Raw genomic sequence first — 21,374 nt, forward strand, 5'->3', positions numbered from 1 at the left:
AACCTTGGGTTTCCCTTTGCCTATATCCCTGGCTCCTCTCACAACAAGCACTAAAACTTCCTTCCACCTTGGATTCCTGGTCCTACCTCTGTACAGAGAACGGAGTCTTAGGATAGAAGGAAATAACTTTAAGCTCATTCTATGAAGCCAGCATTACCCTAATACCAAAACCAGATAAAGACAACACAGAGAAAGAGAATTACAGGCCAGTATCCCTCATGAACATAGATGCCAAAATCCTCAACAAAATTCTAGCAAATCGGATCCAGCATTACATCAGACAGATCATACACCATGAACAAGTAGGATTTATCCCAGGGATGCAAGGATGGTACAGTATCCACAAATCAGTGATACATCCCCACTGACTTTTGCTTCATGGCTTTATTTGATTTTTTATAAGATCTTAATTGAGATAATTCACATACCATTAATTTCACCATCTTAAAGTGTACAATGTAATGGTTTTTAGTAATTCACAGACTTGTTCCAATAGTAGGCATTGATTTGAAAGAGTAATGTCTATACTCCAGACTTGGATTTTTCTGTCACTTTTTAACTCACAATTTATTTTGTTCACTTTTGGACTTATGCCACACTACCTGTGTATTTTCTTGGTGTCTAATTGTAGGGTGTCGTTCCAACTGCTCAGCGGGCTGCTATCGTTGTGGGAGTAGAGCTACCAGTCTACGATATTACAAAGAAGCACTTAATATTGTCCGGGGTGATGGGAGACACAATTTTAACTCACTTTGTGTAAGTATGATAGGTTGTGCTCATGCCATAATACCAGCACACAAAAAACCTCACTGAAATCCTCATGTAGAATTGATACCTTTATTCTACATCCCAGATGCTATGGGCGCTTTGGTACTTGAGGGCAGTATCTAATACAATAGCCTGTCAGATTTCTGTCAGTGTTTGCATTTTTTCATACACAGCCTCTATATCTAATAAGTTCATCTGTTATTTGCTTTGGTTTATTTTAGAACAGAAAGCAAACTTTTCTCAATGAGAATCAGAAAAAGTCAAATTGTATAGGGCCTATAAAACAAAAACATAGTTTTGGGCTGAAGACTGTTGCCAGTCGCATCCTACATTTTCTTCATCTTGAAACTTTTATGATATTTTACTACTGAAATGCATTTGGCATATGATCCTGTGTTTTGAAAAATCTACATAACTAATATATGATGTATGAAACTTGCTGTTTAGGAATCTTGCAATACTTTTAAATTGTCCCCCTTTAAGAAAAAAAAAAGCTATGTAAGTTTCAGTTTGAAAAGTGAAAAGGACAACTTTAAATAATGTCTCTTTAGAACATATTTTTTTCTTTTTAGATTATAATGAAAGGGCAAGTGCCAAATTTTATCTGATGAGTCTGACTCATTGTACATTTAAGTTTGCCCTCATTTCTGTTTAGGGGGCGGGAGTGGAAGAAGGGCAGTCTATTTACTTGAACTTTTCATTTTTCAGTTCCAGTTTTACATGTGGCTTGGCTGGGGCTCTGGCTTCTAATCCAGTTGATGTGGTTCGAACTCGCATGATGAACCAGAGGGCAATAGTGGGACATGTGGACCTCTACAAGGGCACTTTGGATGGTATTTTAAAGGTATGGACACTGTGGGCTTGCATTGCATTTTTAATTTTCTTTGGTGTTTTAGACCTTCTTTCAAGCCTTATTCTTAATTGCTACATATAATTCTGAAGACGTAAGAGTTACCATGTATATTTTAATAGGCTGTCAGAGTAATTTCCAGGTAGAAAAGCTGTGTCCTTGGCAATCTGCTGATGCTTAGTGGTCCTTAATATTATTATTCTGATTTGAATGCTTGTGACTGTAGGATACTTTTATCAATAGTACCATGTGCAATTAATATAAAGGACTTAATGTATCTCACATTTGCACATTTCAAAGACGGAGACCCTGTGATAGAAAATCTGGTACTCAGTTTCAGTTCAGCATTGTGCTATTGTTCACACTTTTGCTTTGAAAATTTCCACTATGTTATTCTTGTAGATAGCTAAATATCGTAAATGAATTATGTATGATACAATCACTGGTGATAATACTTCTACAAAAAAGAAATTTGAGACTAAAATATGATATTGCCATATAGTTTCTCTGTGGTTCAGCTTAATTTAACAACTTTTTATTATAGATCAGGCACATTTTAGTAGGCACAGAGAAATTATAGCATTTCTCTGTGGGTGTACAAACATAACACAGCTTGGTAAGTGAAAAACTCAGGGATCTGTGGGAAGAAATTTTAGCCCAATTTGGAAGTTTGGGATGGGTTTCCTGTAGATGGTGGCATCATGAATAATAATAACTCATATGTTGAGTGCTTTACTATATATTTGGAAATATCCTAATGAGACCTTACATATTATTTTAGTGGTGACCATGTGGTGGCATTCATTAACAGAGCATCACAGGAATTTTCTGGGAGACATCACAGTTTTGAGCACTTAGTTTGAAGTTCCTGAGGAACATACAGTGGATATATTTGAATATATTAGTCTTCACTCAGAGGAGAGTTCGTGGGTGTAGCTAAGAGCCTTGGGAATCATTAGTGTACAGGTGTTGCATACTGTGGAGGAGGAGACCAAGGAGAGCAGGTAAAGGAATTCACATTTTTGCCTTCCCAGCACACTGGAGTGTTAAAAAAATTCCTTCCGTTAATAGTGATTCACAGAGGCACTGATACTTAGACTCTGGGGAGTAGAGTTTGACAAAAGCCCCCCCTTGCTGTTTCTCATATGCTCATCCTTCCACTTGACAATCACTGATGCAGAGAGAAAAGTCGGGCTAAGGAAAGAAATACCAATTATTAAGGCCTTGGCAGATGCGGAACTCAGGGAAGACATAAAAAGGTAACAGTTCAAAAGATATGAGGAAACTTAGAAGAGAATAGACATCATGGAAGCAAAGGGAGTAATGAGTTTCAAGAAGGGGTGAGTAATTATTTAATGTCAAATGGAATAAAGAGATCCAGTATAGGACTGCAAAGTACCTATTGGATTTTTAATATTTTCTAGAAGAGGTTTGCTAGATTAGTGTTTGCAAAAACCCAATTGCTGTGCATTGAGGAGTGTGTTTAATCATTCATTCATTCATTCAATACAAAAATGTTTGTGTCTTATGTGCCAGGTACTGTTCTAGGTTGGTGAACAGAAAAGTCCTGTCTTTCATGATGCTGTAATTCTAATTGTAAGAGACAGATAAACACATAGGAAATGAGGATAAGTAGAGAAGGTTGGTTAAGAGGAGTACAATAATCTAGTAATAGCTAGCATTTATTGAATGTTTACTATGTATCACACTATAATATATCCTTTAACTCACATCAACGTTATGGAATAGATAATTATCTTTCCCATTTTATAAAAGTGATTTTAGTTTCAGAGTAGCTAAGTATTTATCCAAGATTACACACCCAATAAGTGTCAGCTCTGGGATTTAAACCAGGACCTGTCTGATTCCAAAGTTTGTACTTATAACCACTATCCTGTGTTGTATAGAAGGAAACATTTTCATGTTGGCACTAACCTTTAATTACTTATATCTACTCACTGATTCACTTATTTGCTATTAAAATTCTTTAAAAACAATTTCACTCTATATTATTATGATATATAATAGCATCATACCTTGTTATTTTATCTCTAAGAGTCCCCAAACACTTTGGCGAATGGAATAAGCATTCGTCTCTGACATAGAAATGAGCAACTATAAACCTCATACTGTCGTCTCCATCTTAAAACCATTGGGTGGATTTCCATTGATCCAAGGCTCTATATGATTTGACCTCTTTTCACTTCCACAGTCTTATCTTTCCTACCTTTACTCTGCATTCCAGATATACTGAACAATTTCTAGTACTTGACTTTCTTTCATTTCCAAGTTTTCTTCCAAACCATATACTTTGTTAGATGCCCCCCCCCCACTCCATCCTAAGTCCCTTTCACTTGGCTAGCTCCTGCTCATTTTTAGATCTCGTAACTTTTTCATAAAGGCCTTCCCTGATTGTTAAACTAGGTTATGTGTACATAGTTTAGTGAACTTTCTCTATCATAGCATTTATTATATTTTTAAAAATCTTTATTGAGGACTAATTCACATATCATAAAATTAACCTATTCAAAGTACCTTTTGGTATATTCACAGATATGTGCAACCATCATCACCACATTTTCATAACCTCAGAAACCATATTCCCCTTATCTCCCCCATCTCTAAGAAAGCACTAATCTACTTTCTATTACTGCAGAGTTGCCTGTTCTGGATATCTCATATAAATAGAATTATAGAAAATGTAACCTTTTTGACTAGCTCCTTTCATTTTCAAGGTTCATCCATGTTATAGCATGTATCAGTACTTTGTTCCTTTTTTTAAATTTGATTTTTTTTACTTTGTTCCTTTTAATTGTTTAAAGTATTACAAATAGTAGTACATATGTCTCCTTTTTTTTTCAATTGACCTTACCCCACCCTCCCCTATCCCCTGGCACATGCCCTCACCCCTCTCCCAGTGTCTTGCATACATTAGTTATTCTTATACTTTACTAGAGGCCTGGTGCACTAAATTTGTGCATGGGGGGTGTGTCCCTCAGCCCAGCCTGCACCCTCTCCAATCTGGGACCCCTTGAGGGATGTCCGACTGCCCATTTAGGTCCAATCCCTCTCGGAATCCAGGACTGCTGGTTCCCAAACGCTTGCCTGCTTGCCTGCCTCTAACTGCTTCTGCCTGCCAGCCTGATCACCCCCTAACTACTCCCCTGCCAGCCTGATTGATGCCCAACTGCTCCCCTGCTGGCCCAATTACCCCCAACTGCCCTCCCCTGTTGGCCTGATTGCCCCCAACTGCCCGCCCCTGCTGGCCTCATCACCCACAACTGCCCTCCCCTGCTGGCCATCTTGTGTCCACATGGGGGCAGCCATCTTGTGTGTTGGAGTGATGGTCAATTTGCCTATTACCTCTTTATTAGATAGGGTTTACAAGTCCTTTGGTTGATCTCTTACCTTCACCCACCAATCCTCCCCAGCCTTCCCACTGTCATTTGACAGTCTGTTTGATGCTGCTCTGCCTCTATATCCATTTTTGTTCATCAGTTAATGTTGCTCATTATATTCCATAAATGAGTGAGATCATGTGGTATTTTTCTTTCATTGACTGGCTTATTTCACTTAGCATAATGCTCTCCAGGTGTGTCCATGCTGTTGCAAATGGTAAAAATTCCTTCTTTTTTACTGCAGTGTAGTATTTCATGTGTAGATATACCACAGTTCTAATCCACTCATCTGCTGATGGGCACTTAGGCTGTTTCCAAATCTTAGCTCTGATAAATTGTGCTGCCTTTGTTGATTTGCTGATAGCCATTCTGACAGGTGTGAGGTGGTACCTGATTGTTGTTTTGATTTGCATCTCTCAGATGATTAGTGACTGTGAGCATGTTTTCATATATGTTTCTTGGCCTTCCTTATGTCCTCTTTCAAAAAGTGTTTATTTAGGTCCTTTGCCCATTTTTTTATTGGATAATAGCTCAGCATATGACTATATCACATTCATTTCATTTTTTTTAAATTACTTTTACTTTTTAATTCTTTTTAAATTTAATTTATTAGGGTGACAGTGGTTAATGAAACCATACAGGTTTCAAGTGTACAACTCAATAAAATATTATCTGCCCTAGTTTCCCATCATCATCACTGAGTCACTATCTCATACATTCTGTTAGTTTATTCACAGCATTTTCTTCTATCTGAAATTATGCTCTTTATTATTTGTGTGTTTATTGTCTGAATCTGTGGTTCTAGGTTATCTGTATCTGGGCTTTACTTTTACATCATGTACTCGTCACCCAAAGTAAAGTCTCTTTCCATCCCCATTTATCCCCCTTTTGCCCTCTTCTACCTTCCCCCACCCCCTTTCCCTCTGGCTGCCACCATTCTATTGTCTGTGTCTGTGTCATATATGGGGTGGGAAAAGTAGGTTTATAGTTATTTGTATGGAAAGTAATACAATTATTAATAAACTATAATACAAGAATAAACTATGTGTTGTATACTCATAACTGTAAACTTACTTTTGCCATGCCTTATATTTTTTCTGCTTAATCTTTTCACCTTTTTTCACCCAGCCCCCAGACCCTTCCCCTCTGTAATTACATTTAATATCTGTCATCCAGTAGACTGTAAATTCCTTGAAGGCAGGACAGTGTGCATCTTTTTTGTCATTTTATCTACAGCAAATTATTTGTTGAATGAATGCATAATGTTGTTTCTGTTTATCTATAAAAGTTGTTTGTTTTCATACAACTGCCTCAAGCCAAAAAATGTGCCTCCTAATACTAATGTTCTAAAGAAGTTAGTCAATATTTTGGAGCTTTTTAAAGAGTCAGATGGCTCATGGAAGTGTTAGAGACTCTAACTGTGTTTGTATATCCATTCACTCAACAAATACAGGGCATTCCCCCCAAAATTTTTACACACGTTCACAGCTGATAACACTGTTTTGAAAATGAAATGTATTTTTAATAAACACAGCCTTTATAATTATTCAAAGTGTATGTATACATTATTTTGGGCACCCTATATTTACTTAGATATTTGTTAGAAACTTTACTGTGCCAGACAGTGTTAGGTGGTGGGGATATAATGGTGAATGAGACAAGCACAGTCCATGCTTTCCTGGAGGGGGACAGGCAATAAATAAAGAGTATAATTTCAGATAGAAGTAAATGCTGTGAAGAAACTAACAGAATGTATGAGCTAATGACTCAGTGATGATGATGATGGGAAACTAGTTCAGCTAGGGTAGCTAGGAAAAGGCTGTGAGAAGTTGACATTTGAGCAGAGGTCTGATGATGAGAAGGTGGCCATGTGAAGATTGGAGAGAAAAGTATTGCATTAAAGAAGGAACAGGTACAAGGTCCTGAGTTGGGAATGAGCTGGACATGTTCAAGGGTTAAAAATAAGGTTGGTATGCCTGAGTGTGGTAAATGAAGGGCAAAGTGTAGGAAATGAAACTGGAGAGAGGGAGGGGCTAAATTATGTAGGATCCTAAATGTCATCACAGAAAACTTGCAGTTAGAATGAATTCCACTGGGAAGTCATTGGGGAGCTTTAAGCAGGAAAGTGTCTTGTTTAAAAATTTAAAAGTTTGTTTTGACTTCCAGGTGGAGATTGTAGACCAGTTTGGAGGTTTATTGTGGTATTCTAGGTGAGAGGTGATGGGGTTGGATTGTATTTCTAAGGTCCCTTGTAATTTTAGCAATCTATGGTTCTAGGTCATCTGCATCTGGGCTTTACTCTTGCTGATTTTCACAATTTTTCAACATCAGTTTTGCTGAGACCTTTGACATTTGCTCATAATCCATTGGGGGAAGTATATTATCACTATGCTTTCATAAATAACGCCCTACTTATGTTGCTGTTTGCTCCAAAAAAAGCTTAGTATGGATAATTATCTCGAGTGCTCATTTTTTTCAGTTTAAGTATAGTTGGCATACAATATATTATGTTAGTTTCAGGTGTACAGTATAATGATTTGACGTTTATATACCTTATGATATGATTACCACCGTACAACATAGCAATTCCACTTTTGGGAATTTATCTAAAGAAATCAAGCATAGGATAAGGGATATTTATAAGTCTGGATTCTCAAATTATTGTCTAGTCCAGATATATTTACTTTTTAGTATAGTGGTGGGTTTCACTTCACCAGTGGAAAGGCAAAATAACATTTTTTTGTTGTTAATCCTCACCTGAGTATATTCTTCCATTGATTTTTAGAGAGAGTGGAAGGAAGGCAGTGAGAGAGAGAGAGAGAAAGAAACATTGATGGGCCCCAACCAGGGCTGGGGATTGAGCCTATAACTGAGGTGCATGCCCTTGACTGGAATTGAACCCAGGCAGGCTGACGCTCTAGCCACTGAGCCAAACCAACAAGAGCAGAATAACATTTTTTTCCAATGTCTAACACAATGCCTAAGTTACAGGAGTCACTTAAGAGATAATCTGTCCATTAAATAGGAACTGTTTCTATAGGTTGGATTCATTATACACCACTGGTTTATGACCTTTGATATACCTCATTTTTCCTTTAATTTATAATAACCATTAAACTGGTATGTGTAGACCACCACCTTTGAAACAGGAAACCCAAACTCAAAGGAATTCACAGTTTTCCTCATGTGATCCTCAGAACATTGATATGAGGTAGGCCCTAGCATTACACAGAACTTGCAGTGATGAACCAGTGATGAAATGTTATTTGATGGCTTGACTGGGGCTGGGATATCTGCTTCAAAGATCATTCATGTGGCTGTTAGCAGGAAGCCTCTCTTCCTCTTTGGCTGTTGCCAAGAGGCCTTAGTTTCTCACAGTTGGGCCTTTTCATGACATGGAAGCTGGCCTCCTCCAGAGTGAATGATCTAAAAGAGAACAAGGCAGAAGCTTTATATATAAAGCATCTTTTATAACAAAGCATTGGAGATGACATGTTCACCACCGCTTTATTCTATTGGAGACACAGACCAATCCTGATATGTGTGGGTGGTCCTACACAAGGGTATGAAAAACTGGAGGTGGCTTTCTTTGGGGACCATCTTGGAAGCTGTCTACCACAGATACTTTCTTTTTTTTTCTTGGGGGGATTCCTTTTTATTGCAAATGGTAAATAGCCCTCATGCATTTAGTCCATCACATTGTATTTTATTTTTTTCCCTAACCCTAACCCTATCTTTATCCTTAACCCTAACCCTATCTTTATCCCTAACCCTAACCCTAATCCTATCTTTATCCCTAACCCTAACCCTAACCCTATCCTTATCCTTAGTCCATCACATTTTAAAACATACATTTCTTCTCTTGCTTATACATTTTCTGATAGGAAACTCTGCAGGGATCATTTTGCAGTTAATGTTGACGGCGATACTTTCTTTCTCTTGTTTGCTAGTATTACTGTTATCTCAGCATCAAGAATACATTTGCATATGGTAGGTGCTCAATAAATATTTATTGAATGAATGGGTAGATTTATTTAGATTATCTATGAATTCAAATGTGTGTCTAGAAAAAAAGGACTATTCATGGAGCCATGAGTTGTTGGGGAGGGACTTGGAAGATGAATATTAAAATACATGTAATTGTCAGATGTAAAGAGTAAGGGGAATTCACTCTATTTTTTATTACATCTTTCAGATGTGGAAACACGAGGGCTTTTTTGCACTCTATAAAGGATTTTGGCCAAACTGGCTTCGACTTGGACCCTGGAACATCATTGTATCCTTTCACAACATGAGAATGAAAGCAAATACTTTAAGCTCCCAGGTAATTCTAGGCTATGGGAAGGAAAATTTGATCCTTGAAGCTTTTAGGCAAGTGAGAAACCTAAGCATTCTAATGGTGACCATTGAGGATGGAATTAAGAAATGACTTTCAGTTGGAGTCTAATACAAACTGAAAGGACTAGAAAAGGCATAGCAAAGTGTCCTCTTTAAAAAAAAAAAAAAAAGCACTAACAATAACAGACAAATCTGGAAGGTGCTATTTCCCTGCTGGGAAATGCCCACAGAAAAGTCCAGGCTGAGGAGGTCCATATTTCCTATCCCCTAACTATAGGACCAAAACAGCTGGAGAAATAACAAGACAGGAAACATTGATAGGGTGAAGGAATCTAGGGCCAAGAAGGGCTATTTCCTCAGGGGTGAATCTCCTTACTTTAACTGTTTGAGTGCCTTCTACATGCAGAGTCATGAATTGGATGCTGTGGGTGGTGGTGTGTGTACAGTGGTGAGCATTGCATGGTTGAAAAGTAATTTCCTGCCCTTGTGGAGTCTATAGGTTGAGGGAGATAGTATTTTTCACCCTCCTTGGGATTGCTCTGATTACCTAATGTCTCTAAACGATTATTCTAGAACTGAATTATATGTTACCATTGATGTTCTTGTGTGTGTGTGTGTGTGTGTGTGTGTGTGTGTGTGTGTGTGTTATTTTCCCCCTGAAGTCTCCAATTATGTTAGAATTTTAATGTTTATATTGCTAAATGCCAGTGAAGATAATGGGCACATGGTGGGCATTCAGTACATGCTTGATTTGCCAGGTATTGTTTTTAAAAAGACTTTTAAGCAAGTGCAACTTAGAGTAGCACAAACTAATTACCTTAATTTAAGAATGCAATGCACAATTTTAAAACTGGGTTTGGCTTTCTGTGTTAACCCAGTGATCTTCCATGACTTACTCTTCAGTTTTTTATCACATATGAGCAGCTTAAGAGACTTCAGATCTAAGGACTGAATTACATGTGAGCCAAGCCCTGCCAACCTTTCTACTCTTTTTCCCTTTTCCTTCTTCAAATGTATTTTGACAAAGTTGTGAGTGTTTACTGAACCATTGGTCTCCTAAGGGCCTCCTGATGGAAGAACAATAGATAGGATTGTTCAAAATTGTTCAGTTGTTTGTGTTACCATGTTAACTTCCCTGAGAGGAAGTGTTAACATTGAGATTCTGGCACCAGATTGGTATCTTCTATGAAGATGGATACTGATGGGTGACATTCAAAATGGCCTTCTTTTCAAATGTGGGTTAAATGTAGTTGGTTAGCCTCAGACTTGGGTGAGAGCAGAAGGCATAGACCAGGGAAGTTATTGCTGTGTATGTTACAGACCTCGGTTCTCATTAAAGAATTTATTGGAAGAATTACTTTGGTTTTGTCTTCATTTACTATTTTCCCCTTTGCCAGTTCTTTATAAGTTACATTCTCCAGAGACTGATAAAGAGAAGGTGTCTATGAAATGGAGTCTGGACTCTTACAACATATTTATGAGCACAGACTAAGTGCATTGTGCTTTCCCACTGTCATTCATTGTCATAATGCCACTCACTTGTAAACATTAGGCAAGTGGTCCTTTTCTAATCATGAATAAAAAACCAAGTAGCTAATTTAGAAGTTTGTACAGATAAAATGCTAAAAGAGGCTTAAAATAGAACTCTGTGTCTAGGTTTCTAATTGTCTCATAAGCAAAATGTTCTGCCTACTTTCTTGTATTAGAATAGTGCCTAGCACATTGTAGGCACTCAAATATTTGTGGACTAAGTAGTTTACTGTAGTTCTTCATCCTTATCCATTCATTATGTGTTCAAACAACATTATGTGTCTCATATCTTAGATGCTGGGAATATAAAAATGAGTTAAGATGGTCTCTGTTTCCAAGCTCACATTATAATAGACAATTACAGTAGGTGCTATGTACTATGTGAAAGATCAACGAAGTACTGCAGAAGCACAGAGGAGGGAACTAGAGGATTGGCCAAGGACTTCATAGTGGAGTTTATATTTGTGCTAAAAAGCAGATGTTACCATATGTATGAGACAGGGAAGGACATTCCAGACAGAGGAATGAGAAAAGTTCAGTGTGGCTAAGGTGTAGGACAGTGGTTTTCAAATACCACGTGAGGCAAATCATCTGGCGATCTTGTGAAAATGTAAGTTCCCATCATCTGAGAACCTAACCTTACTTGGGGCAAAGGCATTTTGCTTTTGTTACAGGCACTGAACCTGGTCCTTACATTATACTTTGAGAAACACTGGTTAAAAAATAATGTGGGCTAGAATGAAAGGAAGAGTAGTGTGGCCAAAGGGTCAAATTATGAAGGGTCTCTATATGCCCAAAGAAAGAGTTTGACTTTTATCCGGAGGGATAGGGCAGACAAAGAAAGTTTAAAATAGGGAATTAACATAACAGCTTTTGTTTTTTTAAAAAAAATATATTTTATTGATTTTTTACAGAGAGGAAGGGAGAGAGATAGAGAGTTAGAAACATCGATGAGAGAGAAACATCGATCAGCTGCCTCCTGCACATCCCCTACTGGGGATGTGCCCGCAACCCAGGTACATGCCCTTGACCAGAATCGAACCCGGGACCCTTCAGTCCACAGGCCGATGCTCTATCCACTGAGCCAAACCGGTTTTGGCAACAGCTTTTGTTTTTAGGAAGATAACCCCAGTGTGGAGGGTATCCTGGAGGGGAACAGCCCTAAAAAGGTTAAGACATACTGAAATCTACTTCCCTATACATCCTGGTAAACAAAACAAGAATCCAGATAAACTAAGAAAATTTGTCCCAAGTCACATAGCTGGATTGTGGCAGGTTTGAGACTAGCACATTGCTATCAGAGTTCTTTGTCTCATTCTACCACCCACAGTCCTTCTTAACTGTCAGTCTAAAGCACTACCTTTTGAAAATTAATTTTAATAGGTTTTATTTTTTTAGAGATGTTTTAGTTGCACATCAAAATTGTGCAGAAAGTACAGAGATTTCCCATGTACTCCCTATGCCCACATGTGCATAGCTCCCTCTCCCACATAAAAATTATTCACCAGAGTGATTAATTTGTTACAATTTAGGAATCTACATAAGTGTCAGATGAGAAAAAGTCCAAGTACTGAGCCTGGGGAAGTCCAACATAAAATAAGGCAGAAAACCACAGAGGACACTAGCGATGACTACATACTCAGCCTAAGTTGTCTTAATAAGACTAATATTCTGATGAATGATAAAGAATAAAGGGGGCAAGAGAGTAAATTATTTTTAATATGAAATTTGGAGAAAAAATAGTTTTAAGCTGATGAGATCTTTAGCCAAATTACTAAAGCTTTAAGGAATGCTGTCTTTATAGTAGCCAAAATCATGGGCAGATAGTTCAAATTAAAGAATTTGATTTGCTCTTTTGGTATAGTATCTTATCCTGTTCTTAGTCATGGATTAATATATTATCCTTCTCACCCCCTCCCTCCCATAACTTATTGATGGATAGAATATTTTGATTGAGCACTCAGGATTAACCCATTTCTATAGTGAAATAGGCTGCAGTAAGGGTCCCTCAGAGAGTACATAAAGATCTGCCTCTTGCCACATAGCATTTATAGGGGGATTATTTATATGTATGAAGAATTTAGTGTTTCACAAAGATTATTCACCATAGAGTACCCTTAAGTAATAACTCTCTGTTGTATGTTTGAATTGCAATTTTTGATTGAAAAATATCTTTATAGGGGCATGTCAGATATGAAATAGATCCACCAGTGTCTTTTGAAGGTATACTGAGAAGGGAACTCTTTCAGTCAATGAATACAAGGAAATAATATTTAAAGGGACTAAGGACATTGATTGAAATCTTGTTTGTCTCAAAAACAAAACAACTCTGTACTGTCTGCTCAATTTATCTGTAAACCAAAAACTTTTCTAAAAAATAAAATCTGTTAATTTAAAAAATGCTCCGAATGAAACGGTAACACAAAGATAAGCAGGCACTGCTGATTTGCAAAGAAATAATTACTTTCCCAAGTAAAAAACCCAGTATATAAAAAGACAATATAAAGAGTTGGTGAAGAAATTGAAACTCTCATACACTTCTGGAGAGGTTGTAAAATGGTGTGGCTCCTTTGGAAGATAGTTGGACAGTTCCTCAAAAGCAAAACATAGAATTGCCATATCATCATTGCAGCATTATTCACAATAATGAAAAGGCAGAAGCAACCCAGATGCCCATCAACTGATGAATGGATAAATGAAGAGTAGTATATCCATGCAATAGAGTATTGTTCAGCCATAAAGAGATATGAAATGCTGATATATGCTACAATGTGGACTAACCTTGAAAACATTATAAATGCAAGAAGTTAGACACAAAAGGGCACATATATGATCCCAGTTAAATTAAATACCCAGAATAGGAAAATCCATAAATATAGAAAATAAATTAGTGGTTGCCTATGGCTGTGGGGGGCGGGGGGATGAGATGAGGAGGGATTGATAATGGGTATAAAATTTCATTTTGGTATGAAAATGTTCTAAGATTATGGTGATGGTTGCACAACTCTGTAAGTATACTAAGAAACATTAAATTACGTGCTTTAAATAGGTGCACTCATGGTATGTAAATTATCTCAATCAAGTATTTATAAAAGCCCAGCATGTATGTGGTTTAGCTTGATTAGGATAGCTAGTGAGGGATTTCAATGAAGCTACTCAATAACAAAATACAGTTTGATTCATATTAACTCCAGATGATTACATGGATTTTTTTTAAAATAAGCAAATTCCTCATGTTACCAGCAATCTGAAGATTAAATAACTGACATTTCTGATCTGGAAACTCTAGGTTTGAAGGGATAAAATAGTGATCAAAGTCTGTAGGCTATGTGATGAAAAAACATTCAATTTTTAATTTTTTTTTTAATTTGAGAGGTTACAGCATTAGAAAACTAATACTACTAATAATAACAACAACACTTAAATGGCTATATTATGTGTCAGATACTGTTATAAGTGTATTGTGTTTCTAAAACTCTATTTACATCGCCCAGTTCAGTGGTTTAGTGTTGACCTGTGAACCAGGAGATCGCGGGACATGCTGGGTGTGCAGGAGGCAGCTGATCAATGATTCTCTCACATCATTGATGTTTCTATCTCTCTCTCCCTCTCCTGTCTTCTCTGAAATCAATAAAAATATATTTTAAAAAAACCAATTTACATTCTTCCAACCACCCTATAAAGTAGGTACTATTCTTATTTTTCTTATGCGAAACAAGTTCAGAATGGTAAAATACTTTCGTATTGGCAGAACTAGGATTCTAACCTAGGCAGTCTGGCTCATGAGCCCATACTTGTAATGACTATGCTAGAGGTGTACGGAACAGTCTCGTCCAGGGTTACTTAAAGTTTATGGCAGGTGAGCAGTAAAGAATATTGATTTCATTAATTCCCCTATCTTTATAGCACCCTGGGAGAGAGAAGGTCAATAGCTGTGGTTGGTCACTCTTTGACACTTAACTGTAATACTGGACTGAAATTATTTTCTTAAAGACATGCAACTAAATATATATTTTTTTCTCTTATTCTCCACTTTGTACTGCTTCCCCTCTCTTCTTTTTTTGGTCTTTCTTCTCAATGACCTCCTTCATCACTAGCCCACCACACACAGATGAACTTGTTCTTGTCATGTGTTATACTATTTTTTTAAGAACTTGGAATTATTGATACAAATGCTACTAGTTTGAAATTTAATAATGTGCACATGGGGCTAGCCTTCTCACTGTCTCTCATCCAGTCCAAAGAAGTGTGTTGTTAGGCTTATAAACAAATTTATGGGAGAAGTAATTAAACTACTATGAACCTGACTATAAGTAATTTTTCATTCACTAAAGCATATCATATAAGGGACAACACTTTTGTTAGCCTAGACCAATCAGAATATTACATGTAAATTAGAGTAATGATATTGCTTCTTAAAAACAAATGTCTTCATATCTTCTCAGAATGACCACTCTGCATTAATCTCAATTCCTAAGGTTTCACTAAAGGATATTTCTTCTCTTTATTCAGTGTCATAGCATCAAAATTCAGTTTTATTTTGGGCTGTTCCTAACTCATAAACATTCATTGTGCATACTTGTCTGTCCCATTCATTTAGTAAATAAGATAAACAATTTAACACATCATTGTGTAAAACTACTAAGGGGCCTGGTAATCTTAAAGCAGTAGTTGGAATTTTGGATTATGAGTCTGGTTTTCACATTTGAAATAACCTCTAGCCATTCAGCTATAATTGCCTGGTTTAGTTTTCTCACTTTTTAACCCATCTCTGAGATGACATGACACCAGTTTGCTTTTATGTGGGAAGCATTTTAGTATTTGTTAAATGGCCCAGTGGGCAAATCTGCAAAAATATTATGAGTGATAAAAGCGCAATGAACAGTTTTGTAAGACAGTGTGGCATTTTACTGGGCCAATGAGTGTGTTATCTCAGTGTGTTTATCAGCTTTTTAGTACCTAATGTCAACACAATTGAGACAGAACTGGAACTGATGTAGATTTATTATAGTAAATGGGAAATATGACACAATCACAAACCTAAAGAAATAAGAGACCCCCCTCAGGCTTTTGGTTTTACATGATTTATCATTGTATAGAGGTGTTTTGAAAAGAAAAGAAAAACAACAGGAACTGCTTTGTGCATTGAAACAGACTCTGAGACCCTAAACAGCTGCACTGGTCGTTTCTAGGACTCCTCATGAGAGGGCTCTTTGAGCTCAGTGGCTGATTATGGTCCCAACAGCTTGTAAATCCAGTGGACATATGGTTGGGTAGTAGCATGTTAAGCTTTCATGAACTTTACCCTGCCATAGGTGATCCATTAGATGAGCACACCTTTCCTTTTCAGCAAGGCTGCGAGACTACGGCTTCGAGACTTAACTGCATCAAAACTTGTCTCCTGACTCCATGTGATCATGTTTTTATATTCTAATGCCTTAGCATTTGATGGTATTGTACAAAACAACTACCTCAGAAAATTTTAAGAGTGAAAACACATTGAAATCAATACTTGGATATCATACAATGCTATATTGATGATCTAGTTGTACTGTGAGGACTGTTCTTAGGTACTGTGTCCCATTAGTTCAGATTTCTAAATTTGCAGATTAACTCTAGCAGCAGGGCATATCAATAGGTTTCCTTTTGTAAATACCAACTAGGTAATCTCCTTCAGTATGGCTTATACTTTCAGGAAGCCATGCACTTTTTTTTTAGATATTCATATCATTGTAGTGTGTTCATTTATAACTCACTTTTCATTTTTGTTAGCAAATATCCTAGGGAAACATTACACTTCAAGAAATTCCAGCAAAAATATAAATCAGAATTCTTATAAATGTTTAATGCTCCTTGACCTAGTAATATTGCTTTGGAGAATTTATCCAAAGGCATTAAACTGACATGTCAAATATTACAGAAGGATATTATGGTATTATAACAGTGAAAAATTTTGGAAATAACATAAATGTACAACTATAGGGAAAAGGTTAAAATATATACTTATGTTGAAAAAACAACCTTTACAAGTCATATTTTTGAAGAAAACTTAATGACAGAAAAATACACAATATAAAGCTAAGTGAAGAGAACAGATGAAAGAGAATAACTGATCATTTCTGGATGATACAATTATGGATAACTGTATTTTCAAAATTTTCTAAAATGAACAAAAACTGCTATTATAATCAGAGAAGAATAATGAAAATCATATGTACATCAATATATATCTCTAACAAATCCCAGCAAAGCTGGGGCAGTTTTAATACCTAGCTCTGAATAATGAATGTTTGTGGGGTATGTAAACAGATAAATAGACAGATAAATGAATGAATGACAGTTGACACTTGTAGGTACCATAATTGAGTTAATGTGACTGCAGAAATAACAAATAAATATTTTTTAATTAAAATGAGATTTCAGATCAGCCAGCGGTTTGAAGGATGACATCGGGGTTACTGAAGGAGTCACAAAATGAGTGGCTGACAGCAGCCAAGGAGTTGTGGTCAAGTTTTAGGTCCGTTGCTGTTCTTGCTGGCCAGCTATCAACACCATTTTTCCTCTTGTTCTATTTGTGTCTTTGAAATTTCTCTCATGCCTGCTGATTTCACTGGTCTATATTCAGTTTGGCCATTTACTGAGAGAATGAAATCAAAATCATGAGTTCATTTCCCGTTTGAACCATGTACATGTCTTCATATAGAAAAAGATATTCCAAGGCTAACTCCGGCTGGCCAACTCTCAGAGATGGGCTTATTGGTCATGTGGACAAGCAGGTGAGTGTGGGTAGATTAGGGAAACCTGCCTCTAACACTTGTGAGACCACCCAAAATGCCCCTGCACAGGGTGCTTTGTGTTCTTATGTTCTTGAAAGTAGTCCTCTGAAACTGGTAGGCTTTGTATAATGTTAGCTACTTGAGAAGTCAGTATAAAACTTAGTCATGTCACAATTTTTATAACAAATTCACAATAAGCTGTTCATGGAAACTATACATGGGACTGATTGACCTACATTTCATCATATAAGGTCTTAATATCTTTTGGCTATTTTGATCAAATTGCTAAACTGAATCTGGCTTTTTTGCACGCCCATCCAGAGACAACACTGAATGCATGAATGAAATCTAAATGTTTCTTCTCCAGTGCATTCCCTTATCTGTGAAGGGGCCTGCGTCAAAGAAAGCCATTAGACTTTCATATAGCATTCTGTATCTTTGCTCTTGGTGGCTTTTAAAATGCAGTGTTTTTCATTGCAGTTACTCTTAAGCCCAAGTGGATGATTATAGTGCCTTGCTTGTATCTGCTCTGCCTTGATCCTGCTAAGATATTCGATTTACTGTTTGTGTTTTTCAACCTGAGTCACCTCTCATCATTTTTTAAAAAAAAAACCTTATTTAGGGATTGAGGAATTCAGAGCTCTGAACTGTGAATTTACGTATATTCAAAATTGTTCTTGTCCTGGAGGTCATAATATCTACAGATATGATGGGCCCCCTTAAATTGGCCAGCTGGATGTTTTATTCAGGGTTTTTAAGGAAGAGGGAGAGAACATTTTCTAAGCACTAACAGTGTGCTGTAGTTTACTAGGCATTTTTTACATACATTATCAGAGTTAGTTCTCACTATGACCAAATAAGGTAGGCATTATTACCACAGTTTTACAAATGAGGAGACTGCAGCTTTGAGAACTTAAATGGCTGATCATAATTTGAACGCTAGTCTATGGGACTTCAAAGTCTGTGATTTTTTCCACTGCACATACTCCCAGGGATAAAGGGTTTCTTAAACGGAACTTAATAACACCATAAACACCTAGCTTCTCTTCAGCTCCTGCCTTTCTCCTGTAACTAATTTCCATTATACTTTCCTTGTGTTACCTTGATGAGATCAGTCCTTTGCAGCAAGTCCAAGAAATTAAGCTTTGAACCACTAATAAGGAGGGTAGTCATTTGAGCTGGCTTTCAATTTTGTCCAAAAACTCAGTTAGTTTGTGTTTTACCTAGTTCCCAGTAACTCATAATCCAATCCAACGGTGTTCCTTATTGCTGGCATAACTGGTCCTCGCTGGGTGCTCAATACTTCATTGCATGTTGGCTTCCATCATCCCCCTCGAGAGCCAAAAAAGTTCTTCAGTTGTAGGAACATAAAACCTACCATGGTGAAGGCAAGCACAGTCTTCCCCTGGACCAGAGTGGTAAGCAAAGCAACTGAAAAAAGATCTCCCAAAGGAGGGTTTATGTATTAGAATAAATTAGTGAGAAACAGGCCATTTGTGAAGGTAAAGGTTGAAAACAGGGAGAAAGGAATTTTTGAGAGTATAGAAATTGTAAGGGATGATCATTAACCTCTGAACAACTTAAGAAAAGCAAGTTAGGAGTTCATCTAAGACTGAAGGGGAATTAAAAGCCAAGTGCAAAGTATCCAAGTTCTCAGGCCATCATTTTAGAGATACAGAGAGGTTAACCTTTCAAGGCTGTTCTGGTACCAAATCCCAGACAAATTCATCCATACTGTTGAGGTTTCTTCTTGCCCTCTTTTGTCTATTCAGCTTTCTAGGGAGATAATCTAGTTTAGGGCCTTAAGTGACAAACTTTCTAGGAATCCACTGTGGAGACCAGGAGATTGAGGAGAGGGTTACATGGAGGCTCAGGAAGACTGAGTGTAGTTCCCGGGTTTCTTCCCCACTCTGTTATTGAATTTTTGCTGCTAGGGTTGCCGAGAGGGAACCTGTGCATAATTCCCAGATTCCAACAGTCATTTTCTGTACCCACAGAAAGCAGAAAGAGGCACCTGCTCCCCAGCTGGTCTCCTGAGCCATTGTGGAGACATCCTTTTATGCGACTGAGTTTCTTAGGAAAATGAAAGTTTGGGAGTAAATGGAAGAAATTCAAAGTCTAGAGAGCAAAGTGGGTCTAGTGTAAAGAGTTTGGTAGTGCCTTTCTTGATACTGACCCCCTTTCCCTTTTCCTCCCATTTCTGTGTCTCAGAATTTGTGGTTCATCATTGTCATCAGCCAAGTAGCTACAAATTAAGTAAGCGGCCAACTGAGGGAAAGGGACACCACAGAGTTCGAAAGGTGGTAGATTGGGAGAGTTAATAGAAATAATCACAAGTAGGCTATTTCCCCGAGAAATACTGTCTTGAACACCATGATGTGTGGGAAAAGACACGTTTTAGAATCTAATACAGGTTCCTACATTTTGTGCAAACTCACTAGTTAAAATGTCTGATTTATATCGGGGGACAGGACTCCTCACTTTACCAAAGCAATCACTATAGTAAAGTTAGAAAGAATAGAATTTCAAACAAACAAAAAAAGAACAGACCTCATTTTTTCTAGTGCTGTGCTGTCCAATACGGTAGCCACTAGCCACATGTGGCTATTGAGCATTTGAAATATTGCTAGTTTGGATTGAGATGTTCTGTAAAGGTAAAATGCACACCAAACTTCAAAGATCTAGTGTGGAAAAAATAATGCAATAGTTTTTTAAAATATTGATTACATTGAAATAATGTTTTGGCTGTATTGGATTAAATAAAACATGAATTTCACCTATTTCTTATTTTTTAAACCTGTTTAATGTAACTAATAGAACATTTAAAACTATGTATGTGGAAAACAAACTATATATGTGGCTTGCATTATATTTCTATTGGACAGTGTTGTTCTGGTATATTAAAAATAGGGTTTGACTTTTAAGCATCTTTACAGTAGTACATTTCTTTTTAAAAATATATAGTTTTATTGATTTTAGAGAGAGGAAGGGAGAGGGAGAGAGAGATAGAAATATCAATGATGAGAGAGAAACATTGATTGGCTGCCTCTTGCACACACCCTACATCGAGCCCACAACCCAGGCATCTGCCCTGACGGGGAATCGAACCGTGACCTCCTGGCTCATGAGTTGATGCTGAACCACTGAGCAATACCAGCTGGGCACAATAGAACATTTATTGCTTTAAGTAAGTACACCTATACAGGAGAAACAGACTTATTGCAAGAGAAGGACACAGAAATGGAGATTTGCAAATGGGGACATTAATTATAGAAGAAAGTCAGCAACCTGTCTCAGTTACCTCTTAGTCTGGGGTGAGGGGTTATGGGGTCATGATCAATTGCCTGAAATAAGTGCTTTCATTCCCCTAGTTCCATCTGATCTCCTGGTTGGGACCCAGAGAGAGGAGGGAAAGGGCATTTTGAAACTTCTTTCACCTTACCGTCTTAGCCATCAAGCTGTGGGTGAGAAATAGTGGCAATGTGACAGGAACTTTCCCTCGACACGTCTGGGCCACCATCCCTGGCCAAGAAAAGGAGGAAGAATGAAGCGAGCCCTTTCTTCATTCCCAGGGCCATCTGGTAGAGCTGCTGCCGCACCTCCTTCTGCCAATAGGCATAGATGAGTGGGTTGAGCAGGGAGTTGCCCACACCAAGCAGCCACAGGTACCGTTCCAGTACTAAATAGAGGTGGCACTCTTGGCAGGCCACCTGC

The 21,374-nt window shown here is 37.5% G+C and overlaps 2 protein-coding genes across 10 annotated transcripts in view; one reads left to right on the plus strand and one right to left on the minus strand.

The window, feature by feature from the left end:
• The window catches only part of SLC25A14 (solute carrier family 25 (mitochondrial carrier, brain), member 14), a 30,380-nt gene extending 19,669 nt beyond the window's left edge, over positions 1-10,711 (plus strand). For all 9 annotated transcript variants that reach the window (XM_006769871.2, XM_006769873.2, XM_006769874.2 and 6 more), the window contains 4 exons: positions 632-756; positions 1,477-1,612; positions 9,212-9,292; positions 10,258-10,711. In XM_006769871.2, the coding sequence (XP_006769934.2) occupies positions 632-756; positions 1,477-1,612; positions 9,212-9,292; positions 10,258-10,299 (384 nt within the window). In that variant the 3' untranslated portion in view covers positions 10,300-10,711. The remainder of the gene's footprint in view (positions 1-631; positions 757-1,476; positions 1,613-9,211; positions 9,293-10,257) is intronic.
• A 10,395-nt stretch (positions 10,712-21,106) lies between these two features.
• The window catches only part of GPR119 (G protein-coupled receptor 119), a 1,040-nt gene continuing 772 nt past the window's right edge, over positions 21,107-21,374 (minus strand). Inside the window, exon 2 of the mRNA XM_006769886.1 lies at positions 21,107-21,370. Coding sequence (XP_006769949.1) covers positions 21,107-21,370 — 264 coding nt within the window. The remainder of the gene's footprint in view (positions 21,371-21,374) is intronic.

The sequence above is a fragment of the Myotis davidii genome, unplaced genomic scaffold (assembly GCF_000327345.1).
Source record: "Myotis davidii unplaced genomic scaffold, ASM32734v1 scaffold900, whole genome shotgun sequence".
NCBI lineage: Eukaryota > Metazoa > Chordata > Mammalia > Chiroptera > Vespertilionidae > Myotis > Myotis davidii.